Raw genomic sequence first — 20,632 nt, 5'->3', positions numbered from 1 at the left:
CAAGTTTGGGGTCAAGTTCAAATACTTATTAAAGATTCAAGCAGCTCCTGTATACTGAAGACATTGACATTGTTTCTCTATTTCAAAAAGAATACCACTCACATTTACATGGGTGGCACATAACGCAGCACCCCCCCCCATCCCCAAAGCTCTGTTCAAACAGAAAGGACAGTAAATGTGGAGCCAACAAAAGGAGAGACTTCCTTGTGCAGCAGATTGTTAACCTGTGGAATTCACTGCTGAGCCACTGCTGTGACTAGATTTCCAGTAGCACTAGATCATTTTATGACCATTAACAACATTGTTGGGGGCGGGGGAAAGACAAGCCAGGAAAATGATATGAGAAATCCAACTTCATGCTTCAGGTCATAAACCAGTCACCTGCTGGTCTCAAGGGGAATTCTTGTCTTACAACATTATATAATTGGTTCAGAGCCCTGTACATTAGGGGCCTGATCCTACAGCATCAAGGTCAATAGGAGCTTTGCCAACAACTTCAATAGTGTCAGGGTGAGGCCCTCTGAGCATGTGGAGAGTAGGGCTGGAGTCACCCTATTCTAATACAGATATTGACCAATGCCAGAGGCCAGATGCCAGACTAGAGAGGTAGATGGTGTGATCTGTTCTAATATATCTTATATTAGGTATGAGGAGTGTGATCCACCATAGATATAGCAGTTTTGGGGATGAGTTAAAATAAATTTTCGGTCAAAACTAAGTGACATAGAATTATTATACGTGTAGCTTAAAAAATAGCTGTAAAAAAGGTGTTACTGTCCAATCCCGCCTTTATTTCAAAGCCTGCATCCATACTAGACAGGTCTCCCATCTGTAATATTGTATAAACATCTACATCGGATTTTTATTTTTGAAAGATTCACGAGCTTTGCTTTTGGAACTGTATAACAAGAAGGCAAAGACTTTTCTAAACCTTCTGACTCTGGATCAGCCAAAGGCACTGCATCAGATAGATCTGCATAGATTGACATTTTTATAATTAAATGATAAACTTCTACGATTGCTTTTCCATGAGACAAAAATTCCCTGGGAAGCACTAGAAAATAAATGTAGGCACTAGATAATATAGTCCTAATTCAAAGACACGTATAAGCCTTCATCTTGTGTATAGTCCCTACTCCATGGCTAAAGTGAATTTTATATGGGTTCTTCATTTATAAACCTCCTCACTTTGTTCTAGGTTCCCACAAATTACCTTGTGGAATGATCTTTTCCAACCATGTTTATTAGCTGGTTTGTTTCTAAAGTATTATTAAGAGCTAGATTGTGACTTCAAGCAGACCTTGAACAAGGGGGGTGTGGGAATGTAAGGTGCACCACCACCGAAAGCTTTATGACTCAGAGACACACCCCAGTCACAATTGCCTGCTTCCTGCTTGCCTGCACCAGTGGCAAACTAGACGCTTCCTGCAGCAGCTCAGTTGTGCTGCCTGGGAAGCCGATGAGGGAGCTAAGGTTGCTCCTATTCCTGTCCTTCCATTTCATGCACCTGTTCAGTGGAGGGAGTAAGCCTGTGCTCAGTCTGCGGAGCCCATACAGAAGTCTCACTTCTCATTCCCTCCCGGGGGGATGTAGGCCACAGTACACTCTAGCCCTTAGGAAACAGTTTTACAGAATTATGACCCAAAGCCCCGAGACTGTCAATGTAATGTAAACCTTAAGGTACATTAAACAGACCCCCTCTGAGCATAGACAACACTGTGTAAACAAGATGTCTCATGGTTCTACTGATCCCTTTAATCCAGGTCTCTAGTATGGACTGCTTTAATAGCCACTCGAGTATTCATTAACTCCCACGGCCACTTCAGTGGGTGTTTTGGACAGGATGCTCAGAGTACTATCACTGCAAAAACCTGACCTCCATTTCTTGGTAGTAGTGAAATCCACCCGGCCCCTCTTTCATTTTCATTAAAACTACCTCAGAGGAACAGTAAATAAGCTCATTAGCATTCAAGAACTGCTAACAGAGAGGTCACCTTCCTCTCTGCCGAACAAGTCTCCATTTCAAACGTTAAAACCTCTCAGTTAGCAATTTATGACAAGGGCACTGAAGTACACAAGACTCATTTTTTCCAGGCTAAGGTGCTGTTTTGTTCAGAGGAAGCACTGGAAGACCATCCTTCGGGAAAAATTCAGTTGTCCCTCCCATGGGTACGTAAAGTGTGAAATGCAAAATAATTGCTCCTGGGGGCAGGCTTAGGAGAAGATAGGAGGGTGCAAGTTTTGACTGAGCGGGATAGAATGAGAACTTCACAAGGACATCAGGGTTAGGCCTAGTGCATATTAGTATGGTTCTGCTATGCTTTTACTTAATGAAACTTCTAATTATGTCCGATAAGAGGAAGCAGCAATAAGCCTAATGAAGCTGTTGTAACAGGAATGAAAATGGTGAACTGTCTTTTTATCCCATCAGGTAAAACCCTTGTGGTTTTTTGAATTTACGCTGCCTCCTTCTGTTCACAGTACATTGTAGGGAAGGGGCCTCTTAAGTGGAAGATCTGTGAACAGATGAGAAATTCTCTAAGTGTCTGACATTTCCTTACACAGCTGTTGCAGTTTGGAGTATTAATTGTGAAATCAACTATTGGTTACACACCAGTAATATTTTAACCAAAAATCACTTAGTGAATTAAATACTTCATAAGATAGCCAAGTGCTATAGCCAATACAATCCAGGACACATTCAGATACGGTCACCATCTCACGAGTATGATTGTAGGATACAGAGAACATAGTTCTAGCTTTTTACTATAAATGGAGATAAAACTCAGCAAAGGAATTCTTTGCTGGCTAATCTTCATTCTCTGTCTCTTCCTGTAATAACTATCAGCCCCATTAAAAATGCCCAGGGCCTTGTGCAGAGCTCATGCAACTCCCATAGAGTTGATCCTGTGAGATACCAAGCTCTTTCTGAAAGACCCGGAGCCCATCAATCACCACTCAAGTCAACAGGAGAGTTTGTGCTCAGCATTTCAGAAGAAGCTAGGCAGTGCCTTACAGGTTTGGACTGGGTGAGAAGATCAAAGCAACATTTTTCCCTGCAGCCATCCTCCTTCCAGGATTTGGGACAAGGGTTTTATGATCCAACAGATTTGTGAAAAAATAACTGTGCACCTTGATAAATTTATTCTATTGCTCAGTTTATTCATCATTTGGAACTTTTGACCAAATCTACAAATATGCTCAATGGGAAATCAGGAGATTCTTAAATCATATAATAAATATAGCATAAATATTCTGGCAATGTTTTACGTATTTATTTTTAAAAGCCTTAACAACCCCATGCTTTGGAGCAGGGACTAGAAATTCAGCAGCAGGGTGGCTGTGTGTCAAGAATGCACCTTTAGCCATCACTGAGGAAAAAATCACCCAAATTAGGCCAAATTTTAAACCTTTGAAAAGTCATAGTTCGCACATGCTCAGTAGAGACTTGCTAGAGCTCAATTCCTCAAAGATTCTATGGACACGCTCCAGTCCAGGGCTGAATAAGCAGGACTATCCTGCAATTCCAGCTCTGGGCTGGTTCGAGTCATGCCGGTTCCAGATCCAGGCACTAGAACTGAAAGCAGGGAGCCTGCCTCTCCTGTGTTCTCAATGACCCCCCTCTCCGCGAGGCCCAGGGAGTTGGAGGAGAAAAGCTGCCTGAATTGAATGCAGAGGGGACAAGAGCCAGACCTACGTGATGGGGAGGAGAGTAGATTGGAACAAGGAAACTGGGGTAGGGGGAGAAGGAGCCAGTGGGGACTGGAAAAATGGGTGTGAGCCGGTTGTGACTGAAGGGCAGTGGAGGGACAGGACAGAAAGAGAGACAGATCAGACAAGGGAGTCACAAAGAGGGAAGAAGATTGGGGCCAAGCAGCTGGAAGGGAGTGAGATGAGGTTTACAGACCCCACACAAAGGCTAAGGGAGTGATGGAGCAGTTCTGGGGCAAGAGGGCTCTGCCCCCCGAGCAGCTGCAGAGCATGCGCCAAATGGAGGAACTGCTTAAAAAGGGACTGACTGTCAAGCAGGGGGAAAATGCTCTTCACAAAAAAGAAGACTGGAAAAAAAGAATGGAACCGTGAGAAGTGAGCTGTAGCTCACGAAAGCTTATGCTCAAATAAATTGGTTAGTCTCTAAGGTGCCACAAGTACGCCTTTTCTTTTTGCGGATACAGACTAACACGGCTGTTACTCTGAAACCAGTGAAGATAGGAGTGCTAAACAAATATACAAGGACTGTTGGGAATTAAGTAGACAAGAATTAAATGGACGCCACAGACTCCCACAAGATAACAGGGTCAAAAGGTGGGTAAAAGACTTGGGTGAAAAGGAAGGACTGGAAGAAATTAAAACGTTTAGTAATGGGAAATCAAACTGTAGCTGTATGTTTGTCTCTCCAGTAGTGGATTTGGAGTTGTATGATAAAATAAAAGCAAGAGCAGGACCATCAAATATGACGACTAAAATGTGTGAGTTTATACATCACAAATGAGGCCAACATTGCCAAATCTATATTGACAGCTCTAGAGATGATAACACAAGTAGACTCAGAATGGCCTTTTGTATCCCTGAATTTGGAATTAAGAGATCTATGAAACTGTCCAATTCTGTGGCCATTATGAGTGTGGAGTTGGTGGGCATGCTGTTGGCACTGACCTGGATAAAGGATGTACGTCCAACTTTGACTGCTATCCTATCGGACTCTATCATGCATAATGGTGATTTGAAAGGGAGCCTCAGAAAGCAGGAATGACTTAATCAATGGAATATTGTTCTTAACTCTGAAAATAGTACAATTAGGTATACCTGTAGTAATGTGGATCCCGGCACATGTCAAGTTACTGGGCAATGAAATGGCAGATAAAGCAGTGAAAAATGCCTTTCAAAATGAGGAGGTTGATATAAAGAACGCTCTGAGTAAACAGGACTTCAAAAGTTTGGTTAAGAGAGAATTTAAGAAGGAATAGAAGAACCATGGACCAAAGAGAAAAAAAGGCAAAGGTTCCATGAAATCTATCCAAAACGTGAGGTTAATGGTACACTTAATAACTATGATAGAAGAAGAGAAGTAACTATATTTAGAGTACTAACAGGTCACTGTGATCTGAATGGTAATTAATATTTACTAAACAACAGTGCCACCCAGAGGATTCAGAGGGCCTGGGGCAAAGCAATTTCGGGGGCCCCTTCCATGAAAAGAAAGTTAGTTTTGCCGCCCCAAGTGGCGAAGGAAAAAAAAAGAAAAACCCAAGTCGTGCCGTCGAAGAAAGAAGAGGACAGGAGGACCCGCCGCCGAATTGCCGCAGAAGACTGAAGCAGAGCGATTGAGCTGCCGCCGAAATTGCCCCCGCCCTGGCTGCCCCACTTGCCCCCCTCCGGGCAGCCCTGCTAAACAAGCACAAAGATGGGTTGTGCAACACATTCAAAGTCCAAGAAACAGCTAAGCATTTGCTGTGGCAATGAAGGAAGAATTACACAGATAGATTCTTTATGAAGAACTGAGCTGCCTCAAGGTGAAAGCATGTAGTCTGAAAGGATTGGTGAGAGCACCAGGAAAGCAGGGTAGCATTAAAAAAGGCATTACTTTGCTCTTTTAAGGATACAGAGCTGGGTGAGAGGATATAGATTTTTGCTTATGCAAAAGCTGCGGTAGGTGGCAGTCACAGCCTCACATGCTGAGGCTGCTGCACAATAAAACAACAAGAAAAGAAAGAAAGAGGCAGGAGGAGGGTGAAGAAGAAGCTTTGTAGGGAGGAAGCCAGTTTACAGCTTCTGAGACAGAGAGAGCCACAGGAGAAGGGTCAGGGCAGTGGGTAAGACCTGACCGGGAGCCTGACCCTACTGGATACTGAGAAGTGAACTGGGAAGTACCCATTTGACTATCCAAACTGTTGGGCCTGATTGGGAACTCTCTGCTGGCTTTGGGGAGAGAGAGTGGGGAGGTAGAAAGTGGCCCAGGACAGGCTGGTCTGGCGTGTCAGCAAAAGGGGATTGAGACACTCCTCCCTCGCCCCTTCCCCCTGGGTTGAGACCTGTGGAGCGGGAGGACCATCCCGCTACCTTTTTCTCCCCCACCTCTGGCTGAGAGAACCTGGGGGGCACCTAACTTGGCCTCTAGGTAAGGCCATCTCAGGACTCTGGGGGACTGTTGAGCCTTGGCCTGCCCACCAGGTCTGCTGGCCCCCAAGTGAAGCTTGCTACAGGGAGGAAATGGCTGGGCAAGGAGACTGGGATGAGAAGCCTGAGAAAGGAGGAGCCGGGGGGAAAAGAGACAGGAATTCACTTTGCTCCAGAGTCTGGAATTAAACCCAAGATTCCTGAGACTCACCATTCCTCTGCTGTCAGCAAATGTCTGTGAACCCCACTGTCAAAGTATCTTATCCCCCCACTAGTGCTGGTCCACATACAGATGATAACCTACTACTGCTTTAAGTTAATTCATTAGCTCTGTCTGGTGACTATAAATGTTCCAATCCTGCTGGGATATTCAAGGGAGATAGGGACTCATCTCTCACTGAAAGTCAATGGGACTTAGCCATATACAGTACTTCCCCATAGGTTTCTGTGAGAACTCCAACCGGTAGTACTAGTAAAATATGTACAGTCAAGAAATACCTAGTATATAATTAGTAAGTGCTTTTTAGCAAGGAAGAGTGCATATAATATGCAGTCTGATTTTACAAGTCCCTCACATGCAAAATTTACATTGAAATCAGTCTGCATTCCACATTCAAATGGTCTGCAGGATCAGCCCCTACTTTTAGAGGCTATCTCACATCTGTTTAAATTAAAGGAAGCCACTTGACATCCAGGGCTGCCCATACTTTCCCCCCATAATTCAAGCACTGGTCAGGCCTTGTCCTCGCTTGATGGGTTATGGGCGAGAGGGCGGAACATATGGTCTTAAGTCAAGTTAGCTAGTGTGAGATAAAATCCTAGTAAGAACAAGGCTGTAGGTAGTTTTCACAAAAGTTAGCAGGTCAGTCTAACTTGTCCTGCTAATTACAGACTGCCTTGCCTTCATTAAGATTTTATCTCCTGGTAGCTAACGCAAGTTAAGAACACAACTTTCTGCCCCCCCTCCCCACTCGACAAGACATCAGTGTTGTTTCAAGGAATAGGTTGTTAACTAGGCACTGGTAAGTAACTTATTTTAAAGATTCAACAGTTGTTGATCTAAAGAATGTAAAGGTTTGAAATACTTACTGCCATCTTAGTGATGTTCAAACATTTCTGATGCATTATTTAAACTTAGCCAGCAATGACAGTGACAATGACAGTGGAAATTTACAACAGTCATATCAAAGTCTGAACTGAAATACAAGCATAACAGGTCCTGTAATTGAACTGGGTGGTAGACTGACAAGACAGACCTCCTGTTAAAGATCCCTACATATCCGTTAGTGGGGCCAGCACAAAAAAAGTCATACAAATAATGTTGTTTCCAGTGTTGTTGTATCCATGTTGGTCCCAAGGTATGAAACAAGGTGGGTGAAGTAATATCTTTTATTGGATCAGGCTCTGTTGGTGAAAGACAAAAGCTTTCAAGCTTACACAGAGCTCTTCTTGAGGACCTGAAGGTGGTCACCCACCTCCTCTCTATTATAAATCACCTTGCAGTTGAGTTGAAATGCTGTGGAGCATTAATAGACCACAGAGTGAATTTTACAAGGAAAACATTTTAATATTCTACCTGGACAGTCAGTCTAAAGTGTGATGTATCAACATGCAGCAATAAAACAAGGATAATTACATGGATAACATTCAGTGTTATTTGTTTTGCTTATATTATGTTGCCACTAGCAAACTTTATATGGTTAACATTAGAACAGGCTACAATTAAGAGTTTTTTTCATATTTAGAAATACGCCTCTTTTGTTGCACATTAATGACTCCTAAAGAGAAAAATCAATAATTTCATAAAACATCAAATAGCTTTTGGTGTTTTGCCATTTTAAAAGACACTTGGTTAACTATTTATTCAATAAACTAGGATAAAAATTCTGCCCCTTAGCTAGTTTGTGTTTAGAATTTAGATGACTATTACTTTGGACAATTAAACAAATAAGCACAAAGTGTAAACTGAAAGAAAAATATGAAAATCAGCCATGCAATATCTCTAGCAGTCAAAGTTCAATGGTGATTAAAAACAAAACTCTTCAAGAGAGCCCATGGGAATATATCAATGAACAAATTACATAGTGACAGCATCAGAACTGCCATTAATGGGAGTTGGGTCAAATCTCATGTTAGTTCCAGACTTTTTTAATGCTTATTTTAAAAAAAAATAAGCTAGAACCATGCCACCAAAAATGTTCATCTTTAGGTTTTGACACAAACTGACTAAGTAATTAAATCTATAGTTAAGTAAGGCTAACCTCTGACAAGCACAGCATGGACCCAGCCCTGCTCCCATTAAGGTCAATGAAGATATTGACACTGACTTTGGACCAGCAGCAATGGTCCTCCTGCTTCCACATGAAAAATCCCAGCTCAGCCCAATAAAGCAATGGCCCAATAAAGCAGCCTTAAAGTTAGCTGGATTGGTCAGCTGTGGATTCCTGCAGCATAGTGGAATCCCCAGCCTGTACAGAACTGATGTAGTCTCCAATACAGGGGGTGTGCTAAGGTCATGCCAAAGAAGGCGGCCTGGCTAGAGTGTGCTACACTCCACGAATTCCCCAAATGTTTCAACAATAGCTCAAAGGCCATTGAGGCATCCATCATTTAGAGCACCCGTGAAGCTGCTCTAACTTATGCCAGTGACTTAACTAACACCTATCATTCAGCCACCTTTGCCCCCCACCTTCAGTCCTGCACCAGAGTATCGCTGGTCGTCATGAGGAACAGGGGCCTGGAAGATTTGCTATTGGCTTCAAAGGAGCAGGCACAGGCTATTTATCTATGTACTCTATCAATATCAGGTCCCTACATGATATCAAGTATCAGTCAGGGGTGGGCAAACTACTGCCTGCGGGCCGGATCCGGCCCATCAGGGCTTTGGATCCGATCTGTGGGATTGCCACCCCCGTGGCGCCATGGGCCCCATGCCGTTCCAGGAAGCGGCCGGCACCATGTCCCTGCGGCCCCTGGGGGGGGCGGGGGGGGGCTGAGGGCTCTGTGCACTGCCCTCGCCTGCAGGCACCGCCCCCCCACCCCCCCGCCGCAGCTCCCATTGGCCGGGAACAGGGTACCGCTGCCAACGAGAGATTCAGGGGAGGTACCCACAGGCGAGGGAAACAAGTGGAGCCCACTTCTCTGTCACCCCTCCCCCGCCCGAGGCCTCAGGGATGTGGTGCCGGCCGCTTCCCGGAGCGGCGCGGGGCCAGGGCAAGCAGGCAGGCATGACTATTATTCTGTGGCTGCATATGAGATAAAGAAGAGGTTCTTTGCCTCCACTACATCATCCACAAAGTCTTCATTAGCAGATTTTTTTTTAATTTACTTTTTTGGTGTTTTGGGGTTGTGAACAGATTGCTTAAGCAGAGCTACCTTCAGTCAAGTCCCTCCTGTAGTGAGCAATTTCCTGATGTGCAATGAGTGATGCAATTAAAGTGGTGGCACATCACTAATCAACTAGATGCATCTTTTCTAAATAATGTTGAGACACCTTGTCTGATCTTGTTGTCTGGCCACTGTGACAAGTATAAGTCATACACGTCCTTTGCATTTTCTGGGCAGAACAGTCTGAGACTTATGGTACTTTCTTTTTACTGCATAATTTGATTCATATCACAAATTGTGAAGACTGCATCCCAATTTTGTTCATGAACATATATCAAGTGCAGTAAGATTTAAATCTTGCATCACTTGGGATTAATATAAACAAGAATTTGCAAGATTGCTACATCTGTGCAAACGGGTGCCATTTGTGCAGCTGCACAGCTTTCCATAGCACAAATGCAAATTGTGGGATTTAAACCGTGTGCACCCAACACCACAAAAATCAATTACCTTCTGACAAAGGACACTGAAATCTTCACTGAAACCAAGGGCCAGATTTCAAAACTGGCCACCAAAACTGCTCCTGCAAATGCCACCTGTAGATGTGCATCTAACTCGGAAATTAGATTCCCAAATACCTCATTTAGATGTGCAAAATTACAGGCCAGGAATGAAAATTTAGCAGGAGATCTGTTGAATAATGCAAGTTCTCTCCCATATTGGCCAGACTCTTGAACAATTATTCATCTATGTCTCAAAAACAACATTAAGTCTTACCTCCATATTGTTTGTCAATAGAAATTCAGCATGGAACTTTCAAACCATGAAACGACAAGAAAAGCTTGACTTCTTTTTATGGTTTAGTGTTTCTCCTTTTGTCTTGTCATAGACTGGGAATGATGTTCCTGGAAATGGAGGGTTCATTTCTACCTTTAATCATCCACAGAAGCCAATGATTGTGTATACACCCATATCATTATCATCATCTCTTAAATATGTAGTATTTCAGTCATCTTACAGTGACATACCTCTGACAAAGTCATTAAAACAAACAGGGCCGATAGAGGTTTAGGGTGTGATAGGAATGTATTAAAGCAGCTTGTGTCCCAGGAAAAAGCAACCTTGACAAGCCAGCCTCAACTTATCCTGTTTGTACTTTCAGTTTTTACCTTTGCTTATTTTGCTCAATTAAGGATTAGGCTCATCTTCTGAATTTAAAGCTGAGGAAAGCAAAGGCCAGATGGCCTATGGAACTGATAATGAAGCATTGATCATACCAAGTCTAGATGCACCTGCTCAAATTTAGCTCACACTTGGTGTCACTGAAAGTTGCCATATGATGACTAATGTCTTCGTGGGGTCAAGTTGCAGTGGGAGAGGTTTAGGTTGGATATTTGGAAAAACTTTTTCACTGAAGCACTGGAATGGGTTACCTAGGGAGGTGGTGGAATCTCCTTCCTTAGAGGTTATTAAGGTCAGGCTTGACAAAGCCCTAGCTGGGATGATTTAGTTGGGGATTGGTCCTGCTTTGAGCAGGGAGTTGCACTTGTTGACCTCCTGAGGTCCCTTCCAACCCTGATATTCTATGATTCTATGATAAGTCTGGGGCTTTCCAAACCTTAAATTGTTTTGCAACATATCTGAGGCGGAAAAACAAACTTCTTCCACACTGTATGAGTTGCAGGGGTTTCAAATTTAACTTCATGGCATTGGACCCTTTTTTTTTTTTTTTTATCCTTCACCAACTGGTGTCACCTGACTTATCACCACTGAAAAGTTAAAAATTTGGTAGAAAAGAGGGCAGGTGTCTGTGCTCCATATCACTTAAGGCCGTTTTTACTTTGTATATCATGTATCAGTTTGTCTACCCCCTTTCAGAGGTCACCAGTCTTCTCTACATGGAATAGACCAGAAACATACAGGTAAGTTCTGTGATCCTAGAACGGACTTTTAAAGGTGAACTGCAAAGTAAGAACAAAATTAAGTTGGTTTTGCCCTTTATGATGTATAAAGATGGCATTATAAATATTTTTCTGCCTTTTAAAAAATATTTGAAATATCTGGAGCTTGCTTCCTTTCCTTTGATGGAGAAACTTACCAAGATCTTTAAAAGACCTGAAGAGTGATGTTCACATGGCTTCCTTTAGTTGTCTCCAGACTGGCTTACTGTATGTACAGTGTGGTCCGTGTGTGATTACACCTTCAGATCATCCAGAAACTACAGTTACAGCAGAACAGAGCTGCTTGATTAATAGCACAGTCTCATGAGACAAAGTGACATCTATGCCCCATGTTTTGCACAACTTTCTGAACCATTTACAGGTAAATTTAAGGAGTTGTTTTTAACTTATAAAGTTCTAAATGAATTAATTCTTGAGTTCCTCAGAAACTTTCTTCTTCTGCTATACCTCAGCATTTGAGATCAATTTGAGGTGCTCAAGCTAGAAACCCTCTGGATTGGGACCAGAAAGTGTTCAGCCCCCTACAAGTTGCTGAACATGTTGGCCTCAATCCAGCAGAGCACATAAGCATACAGTTAACAGAAAGCACACATATAGTCCAACTGATACTTACCATATACATTTGGTTAGCAATACAGGGATAATAGGTTTTAAAGGTTGCATGGGGGGTATTTTAATATTCCTATTCTGGTATAAGCGCTAAAAGTATCAATAAGGAAAATAATTTAAGGAACTGTTTATCAAGATTTCCTCAGGGAAATCCAAAAAATAAAAACAACATTGTGTTAATTAAAACATATGCCTTCTATATGTAAGTCATGACAGGTGTATGGACCATAGCATTTCAGGTGTGACAATATCAGCCACCTGAGTTTAACAGACTATCACTGACAGTGGGCATTGCTATACAGAAAACTTTTTAGACTATTAATAAAATTGCAGCTTCAAAATACATTTTAGCAAAAGAAAATTCATCAGGCTATAGCAATTAATTATCCCCGAAAGTGGCCACTTGTTCCCACTATCACTCAGACTGAGAAAGGATAATCAGATCATTAGGAAACTCCAAAAGGAATCCAGATGGAATAAAACAAGAGACTACCTGTTTTTGCCTTAACAATGGAAACTACTATTTTATATTTAATTTTTCTTTTCTGTGAAGTTCGTTGAGCAACAAAATAACTCCACAATCCATGATCTCTTCTGTATTTAAAATATTTATTATGATGATGATGATGTTTACACAGCATTGTACTCCATGGAAGGGGTGGGGAAAGACTAAATATATTAGTGATAAGGTATAAATCAGCCAAATTTTGAGGTTACTAAACTAACCTGCAAATTAACTGTATGGATCAAGACTATGCTAGAATCAGCCCCTTCCTCCACAAACGACTTGAGATCTGCATGGGATTTTTCTGTTTTTACAAAATCAAATCAGACAAGAGGAAATTAACACACATCCTGTATCAACCACACCCCAAAGCAGCTCTGGTTAATGCCCCTTAAGTCTGAAATCCCTGAATTGTGAATAGAAGTTACTGCACACTTTACAAAAACTTGTATTAAATAAGTTACGCCTTTTTGTGTTAAATCAGCATCAAAGCAGGTAAAGGCATCTCATAGTTCAAAGGGGAAAAAGAAGAAGGGAAAAAATACCATTAGCCAGGAAGAAGCAAACCAAGGTTGTTATTTTTCTGTGAAATCTCAGGGGTATTGTTTACCCATATCTTGTCAATTACAATACGTTTGTTTGGGGTGAGGTTTTCAGCTAGCGATTGCTCTCAAATCACAAATGCTGCAATTGCCTATTTGCAGATAACCCCCCTTTTCCACAACCCTGAGCTAAAGCAAGAGGCTGTCTATGCCTCTGTGCATGCGTTACCTTGCCAGGCTCGGGTCCCAGCGCTCATCCCATCCCACTGGATCTGTGTTCAGATGTAGTCGCTGTCGACGTCCCTGCAAATGTACCAGAGAACCACATAGAGAATTAACACAATGACAAAGAGAAAGAGAGCCACAAAGACGGCCTGGGCCGCGGGAGACACCAGTGACCGCATCTCCCCAGGCGGGGGAGAAGAGCGGCAGCGTGGTGGAGCCGATGAAGCGATGTGCCCAGAACATCACTGCTGGGAAAGAAGGGACCAGAGTCCTGGGAGCAAACTTACATGGACCCCAGGAGAGCGCTGGGCTTCCACCGGCGCATGCGCGACGCCCACCCTCCTCCTTGGAGGGACTGGGCCCGCCTGCAGTACAACACTGGGGGGGGGTTGCAGGGACCTGCTAGCACTGGGAACCCCCAGCTCCATGTGCCACTAGACCTAGACGTCCCCATAGTCTGGTGGTTTCTCCCCATTGGTCACACTCAGTTGTCTGGGTTCAGATAGGGCACCTCAGAGCCTTGGGGTCTGCAAAACAACAGATCTGTACTTGCTGCCTGCTGCTCTGGGGTTTCTAGCCTCACCTGAATGCAGCAGCACAAGACAAATGAGAAACACACCCACCCCTTCAGAAAGCCTGTTGCGTTTGTCTGGAAGCCCTCTTGTAGGTCCTGCTGCTTTCCTGACAGGGTCCGCAAGCTTGATCCTGTTCTCAGCTCAGGCTGCAGTTTCCCTGCTGCAGAGTCTGGCTTTGTTGATGCTGACCGAGACACCCGTGGCATTTTACAAGTGGGGGAATGTCAGCAAACATGTTTGTCGGCTATGAAAGCAGCTGCTGACTCCAACTGGAAAGAGGGGGGGAGGGGGAAATCAGCTGATCTATCAATGGCATCTAATTTTCTGTATGTTTATTTTGGGAACGTTTACCTAGGGGGGTTGGGGTTTTTTTAGGTCCTGTTTAGAATAATGTTGTGACCAGCTTCATTGCCCTAAAGGTGAAGATCTTTAGGAAGATGCAGGTTGGGCTAGACAGGATAAGATCTATGTGCTTCAGAGCTGGCTCCTTTCTAGCATATTTTTCCTGCATCTCCTGATTTCTTTTCTAGCTCTGTCCCTTGGGGAAACTATTTCACCTCATGGGCAGTCAGCCAAACATCCTGACTGTGAAAGAAGTATCTCGTTGATTTACTCTGTCAGCCTTTCATGAATATTCTTAGGTTCAGAGCGCTGTTTTACTGGACTTTTAAATTATGAACGATTCTCGAGTTAAGATCATTTCTTGTTAATTTTATTTTGGCTTTGTTTTATGGTAGTATCTGTGGGCATTATCCTCAACCAGCCTCTGCTGCTTGGTTGCTTTATGTCTTGCAATAGCTCTTTTCCTGTCATTTAGTCTTGCCCAATTACATTGTGCACGATTGTTCTCTTTTCTAAACAAGTTACACAAGGCCTTTGGGAAACCACCATGCAAATCAAGACTGTAACATTTCAAGTGACGTTTTGAGACCTTTCTTTTCAGATCAAAAATGGATGGAACACTTCTGGCAATTCTTTGCGTGCCTTAGGAAAGGAGTGGGCTATCCTATCCAAAGATGCTGTCTGTCCTGTTAATAACCTATAGCCTGCCCCTTTCCCAGCCCTGTGAGTGCTAAGATTCTCTTTCTGTTGTTGCTATTTGTCTTCCAATTTCCTTTCCTATTTATTTTTCTCATATTATGGTACATTTTTTCACTCTCTTTTTCCTCACTTTTCTTCTGCCTTGTGTGGTTGCCAATGCTTTCTGACACCCACTTTAACTTTTCCTTGTCTCTTGTCTTCCATCACTGCTGTTTGCAATTTCTCCACCCTTGCCTTGCACCTGCTTCTTTCTCTCTAGTTCCCCATCCTTGCATTCTTTTCCCCTTCCATGTCCACCCACCTCATCAGAGCTGAAGGTGTACCGCAGAAACCCGGGCTTCCTGATGTGTGGTTGGGTATCTTGGCAGCCGCACAAATGCAATAGAGACAAAGAAACATGAATAGCACCTGCAATTTTCCAGCACCTCTGCAGATGGTATGACATTTTTCAGGAAATCCACAGGAGTGGATGAATGATTTCAAGTGCTACATACTCCTGTAGCACTCAATAAAAACAACATAAATCATAATAATGCATATTGTCAGATATAAATATGGGTCTAAATCAACCTGTTTACCATTGTGGGCCACATATACAGCTCTCTCTGTGTTACGTGAGCCGTATCCAAACAATATATATACTACTTGTGACTTCCTCAGGGCCATACATGGACCACAGCTGTGTGCTGATTGTGTCACAAACGGCCCACGGGTGGGGAGTTGAGCATCACTGGTCTAGATCCTTAGTTGCTGTTAATTGGCCTAGTCCCATTTATTTAAATTGCCTTAGCTCCATTAACAGCACCTGAAGAACTTGCACATGTACTGCATCTCCCACCCTTTCAAAGAAACTACAATCTAAAATTATTGGTGTTTTTTTTCTTACTAGCATCCACTTGTGGTGTAATATTGGTTAGCTAAAAACTACAGGTAGCACTCATACATGGGCGGCTGGTGACCTGGCCGTTGGGAGAGGCTAGCCCCTGGCCCCTCCCCTTACGCCTGAGACCCCACCCCTCCCTATCCCCCAAAGGAGCCCAGAGCACCCCCACCATGACCCCCCCGCGCCAGATGGCACAGCCATAGCCCCCCCCAGCCCTGGTACACCGGATAGCCAGGCAGAACGGACATAGCACCCACGTCCTGGTGCATCGGGCAGCACGACTGCAGCACCTTCAGACCCAGAGCACCTGGCAGCTGGGCAGTGTGGCCTGAGTGCCAGGCGGGCAGCATGGCCCCAGTGCCAGCAGCCCCGAGTCCCTGTGGCAGGCTGGTCAGCCCTTACCAGCCTGGGCCAGGGCAGAGCGCCGGGAACTGCAGAAGGGGGCCTAAGGGCAGAGAGTGCACAGGGCCACGCCAGGCTCTTTGGGAAGGAACAGCCTCCCCCAGCCTATGATATCCACCGCTGTCCATACGCCCATAAATTTTTAACGCTAAAATGGAACATTAGATCATCAGTTACTCCTGTATTGACCCAATAACTTGTCTAAGAGCATGTTTTCCAGACAGGCATCCAGTCTTGACTTGAAGATGAAGAATCCACAACATCCCAAGATAGTTTGTTCGAGTGGTTAATCATCTTCTCTGTTAAAATGTTGTGCCTTATTTCTAATTTGAGTTTGTCTGGTTTTAACTTCTAGCCATTGATTTGTTATGCCTTTCTCCATTAGGTTAAAACACCCTTTAGTACCTCATTTTCTGCTCATGAAGGTACTTATACATCTTCTTTGTAATATGCTAGAAGAGATTAAACTCTTTCAGTCTCTCACTGTCAGGCATTTTTTCCAGCTCTTGGATCATCTTTTGAACTCTTCACTGTCCCCACTCCAATTTTTCAACATTCTTTTAAAAATGTAAACACCAGAACTGGACAAGATATTCCAGTATTGGTCAGACCAATATATACACTATCCTACTCACTGCTCCCATGTTTATAATACATCCAAGAATCACATTAGCCCGTTTAGCCACAGCATTGCACTGCAAGTTCATGTTCAGTTGTTGACCCCTGGATCCTTTTCAGAATTGTGGCTTTCTAGAATATGGTCCCCACAAGCAGCCATACATTCTTTGGTCCTAGAGGTATATAACCTTGCATTTGGCTTCATTAAAATGTGTTTTGTTTTAATTGGCCCAGCTTAGCAGGAAAACCAAGTCACTGTCTCTGAGTGTCCTATCCTCAGTATTATTTAATGTGGATGAAGGAAGTGTATGAAATAAATTCCTTTACATCAAATAAGCAAAAATAAAATAATAAATAGGAACATCAAAATATTAAAAATTGAACTTAAATACAAAAGGTGACATTAACCTTAGTTTTCCTTTTAAATACTCCAGTATGAGGAAATGTCAAAGTTACAGTTTTCATAGTGATCTTAGCCACATTTCACTTACACATTCAAGCTACCTCTCCTTTAAGTTATTTGTGAATATCTCAGAGAATTTGGACCATTGTACATCAAGGGATACACTGAATCCAAAGTAGTCTATGGGTTTGATAATGCATTTCTTAGGTAAGTGTGAATCCCATTGTCTCAATGAAATGAAGAGAGGCTAGCCAACATGGCAAGTTAAGGCTGCTATGAGAATTTGAGGTGAAATCCTGTCCTCACTGTAGTCAGTGGGAGTTTTGCCAGACATCAGCGGAGCCACAATTCATTTTTGTATTTCCTGACTTTTGAATTACTTAAATTACAACATCAACATTACATTGATGTAAATTTTTGGATTTAATTGTCCTGGGCTGACTTCAGTAGGACCTGCTAGGAGCTTAGTGCTTTTGAAATTCAGGCCACTTATTTAGTGTCCAAATACAGATACAGGAGACTAGCTTTAGGCATCCAGGTTTGAAGATATTGGTCAGACTCTTGACTTATTTCAGTGTGTATTTCCATTGTTTCTTAGTTGAAAAAATCTGCAATTTTGGGACTGCACAGTGAAAGAGCAATGTAAAACCACATCCATGTAACGAGGTAACATCAATACTGTGTATTTACATTAGATCATTGTTCCATAAATAACATGCAAATCTGGACTCAGTAGACATTTCATATTGTATATATGCAAAAACTGATTCCAAGAATAAGAACGGTCAATACTGAGTCATGGTCCATCTAGCCTAGTATCCTGTCTACCGACAAAAAGAAAAGGAGTACTTGTGGCACCTGAGAGACTACCAATTTATTTGAGCATAAGCTTTCGTGAGCTACAGCTCACTTCATCGGATGCATACTGTGGAAACTGCAGAAGACATTATATACACAGAGACCATGAAACAATACCTCCTCCCACCCCACTCTCCTGCTGGTAATAGCTTATCTAAAGTGATCACTCTCCTTACAATGTATATGATAATATATATAACGTCTTCTGCAGTTTCCACAGTATGCATCCGATGAAGTGAGCTGTAGCTCATGAAAGCTTATGCTCAAATAAATTGGTTAGTCTCTAAGGTGCCACAAGTACTCCTTTTCTTTTTGCGAATACAGACTAAGACGGCTGTTACTCTGAAACCTGTCTACCGACAGTAGCCAATGCCAGGTGCTCCAGAGGGAATGAACAGAACAGGTAATCATCAAGTAATCCATTCCCTGCTGCTCATTCCCAGCTTCTGACAACATAACTGATTGATAAACAATTGATTTTTTCCCCAAACTGGGCTGGCAATAACTTCTAAGGACTAATCACCTGGAAAGCTTCTACTTTTTAAAGTTTAGTCATGGCCCCTTCCCCCAAAACAGCTTAATCTTTTTTACAGCAGAAAACTTAAATAAATACATAATAGCTATTCTAACTATTCTACATCTTGGTTACTTTTCTTTTACATTCATTACTACTCTTTAAAAAAAAACAACCCACCATTATAAAGACATTTTCCCCCCCCAAACACCCATTTTTAAAAGTAATGTCAAAATTAATTTGGATTATGTTACTAATACTTAAACTGAAAAGTATTAGTAACATAATCCAAAAGCTTTGGAAAAGTGAGTTATTTCTGATAAGGAAACATTGGCCTGTACTGACCTGTTGCCTGATTCAATGCAACCATCATTTTTCACACACCTCTCTGGGGATATCACTCTCTAAACATCAGACTAGCATGTGTGGCAGAAAATCAGAATGCTACTGCGATCTCCCTTGTAAATCCTCTACAATTCCTCTTTTGGAATAGCAGGACACAACCTGTCTTTCCTAAATGGATTAGTCACCTGTATTTACCATCCAGTTTAAGCTGTAACAACAGATCACACTTCCATAATTATTTAATAGGTGGTTGGATCTAAATTTTATCTGGTAAGAAACATCAGTCATGAAGAAGTGGCACTCAGCCAACTGAGCAAAATAAAGAGAGAAATGTTTAACAACTGGCTGTGTGTGTTTGTGTGTCTGTGTGTGCGCTTGTGCACCCAGGAGTTTTGTAATTAATCTGTTTTTTAAGTTGTTTCAAGCATGGCAAATTTTTTCACACAGCATCATATTAATTGTTTCACAATTGCAAAGTTCTTTAGCAGAAAGTAACATAAGAATTAGAACAGAATTAATTCATTTATAAATTGTTAAAGTAGGTTGTTTCCTAGAAATGCAAGGATGCGTTTGCTACTATTAATTAATTGTAGCTTTTAAAATAATATTGTCCACAGACTGCTCATTATAAAAACATGGCTACATCTTGAGAAAAACATAATAATGTAAAATCCTTCATAAATAATTATTTTGAGCCTCTGAACATACCCTGAATTTTTGTCTCACACATACAGTGCTTTTGTTATCAGTAATCTATTCATGGCCCAGGCAAAACAAACAAACAATTGGTTTATGGCAGTGGAAAACCAAGTCACATTTGTGAAGGGTGCAGAGTCTAGACAAGATTCCCAATGATACTATATTTATCTGTTTTGTCCTTTTCCTTGTAGATCATATAAAAGGATAATGCTAGCTCAAGGTTTTGTCATTTCACTCCACATAGTGTAGACCCTTCTGATACTATACATGATACAGTGTGACAGCCAAAACACAGGGCTGAACGCCTTTTTAAGAATCCTGGATAATGAAGAAATTTTATAAATTAGGGGAGGGGTGTGTGTGGGGGAGGAGGGGGGAATGTAGCAATACAGGACTTTGATCTACAAAGCTTTGGCTACCCTCAGCAAGCTCAAGGATGGTATAAAATTCCTTCATGCTGATTCAACAGCGAAAAGGTCATTAGCAGGTACAGATGATCTCACCCACCACGCACTAAGATTCAACCATGTTCCATTTCTCACGAGTATGAGTCTTTGTCCTTTCATGTATAATAAAACTAAAATGAGGTAACACATTTATCTCTCCAAGAGCAAAAAACACTGAAGGTAAATTACAGTAGCAGAACCTTTTGTTTGGAAAAGGATCCTAACCTCCCACTGAAAGTCTCTTTTTCAGGAAAGAATTACTGTGAACAATCTTTTAAATCTCCTCAGCTTTCACAATTAAAATGTTCTTCATTATCTGAAAAGACACAATTATAAGCAAAAATTTGCACAAGAAAATAGGGGCTATGATATATTCTGATTAGAAAGATAAATCATTACCTTTTCAAAGAGGAACTATTTAGAGAAACATTAGGGCCCAGTCAAGCCATTCAGCATTCAGGCACAAAATACAAAAGAAAGTTCAGGAGTTAATTTTAAAGGGACAATATTAACTTAAAAGTCACATGCCAGATCCTCATCTGGCATCAATCAGTGTAGCTCC

At 42.2% G+C, this 20,632-nt stretch overlaps 1 protein-coding gene across 4 annotated transcripts in view; it reads right to left on the bottom strand.

Moving 5' to 3' along the window:
* IDS (iduronate 2-sulfatase) overlaps positions 1 to 20,632 on the bottom strand; it is a 45,440-nt gene that overhangs the window by 18,205 nt on the left and 6,603 nt on the right. For 2 of the 4 annotated variants that reach the window (XM_048865008.2, XM_048865011.2), the window contains one exon: positions 13,291 to 13,364. In XM_048865008.2, coding sequence (XP_048720965.1) covers positions 13,291 to 13,318 — 28 coding nt within the window. In that variant the 5' untranslated portion in view covers positions 13,319 to 13,364. Of the gene's footprint in view, positions 1 to 10,221; positions 10,350 to 13,290; positions 13,365 to 15,203; positions 15,220 to 20,632 lie in introns of those variants that run through there. The other 2 variants (XM_075132554.1, XM_075132555.1) reach the window with 2 other exon arrangements.

Source organism: Caretta caretta, chromosome 9 (assembly GCF_965140235.1).
Source record: "Caretta caretta isolate rCarCar2 chromosome 9, rCarCar1.hap1, whole genome shotgun sequence".
Classification (NCBI taxonomy): Eukaryota; Metazoa; Chordata; order Testudines; family Cheloniidae; genus Caretta; species Caretta caretta.
The sequence above is the reverse complement of the archived record's forward strand: the minus strand, read 5'-3'. Positions and strand labels throughout refer to the sequence as shown.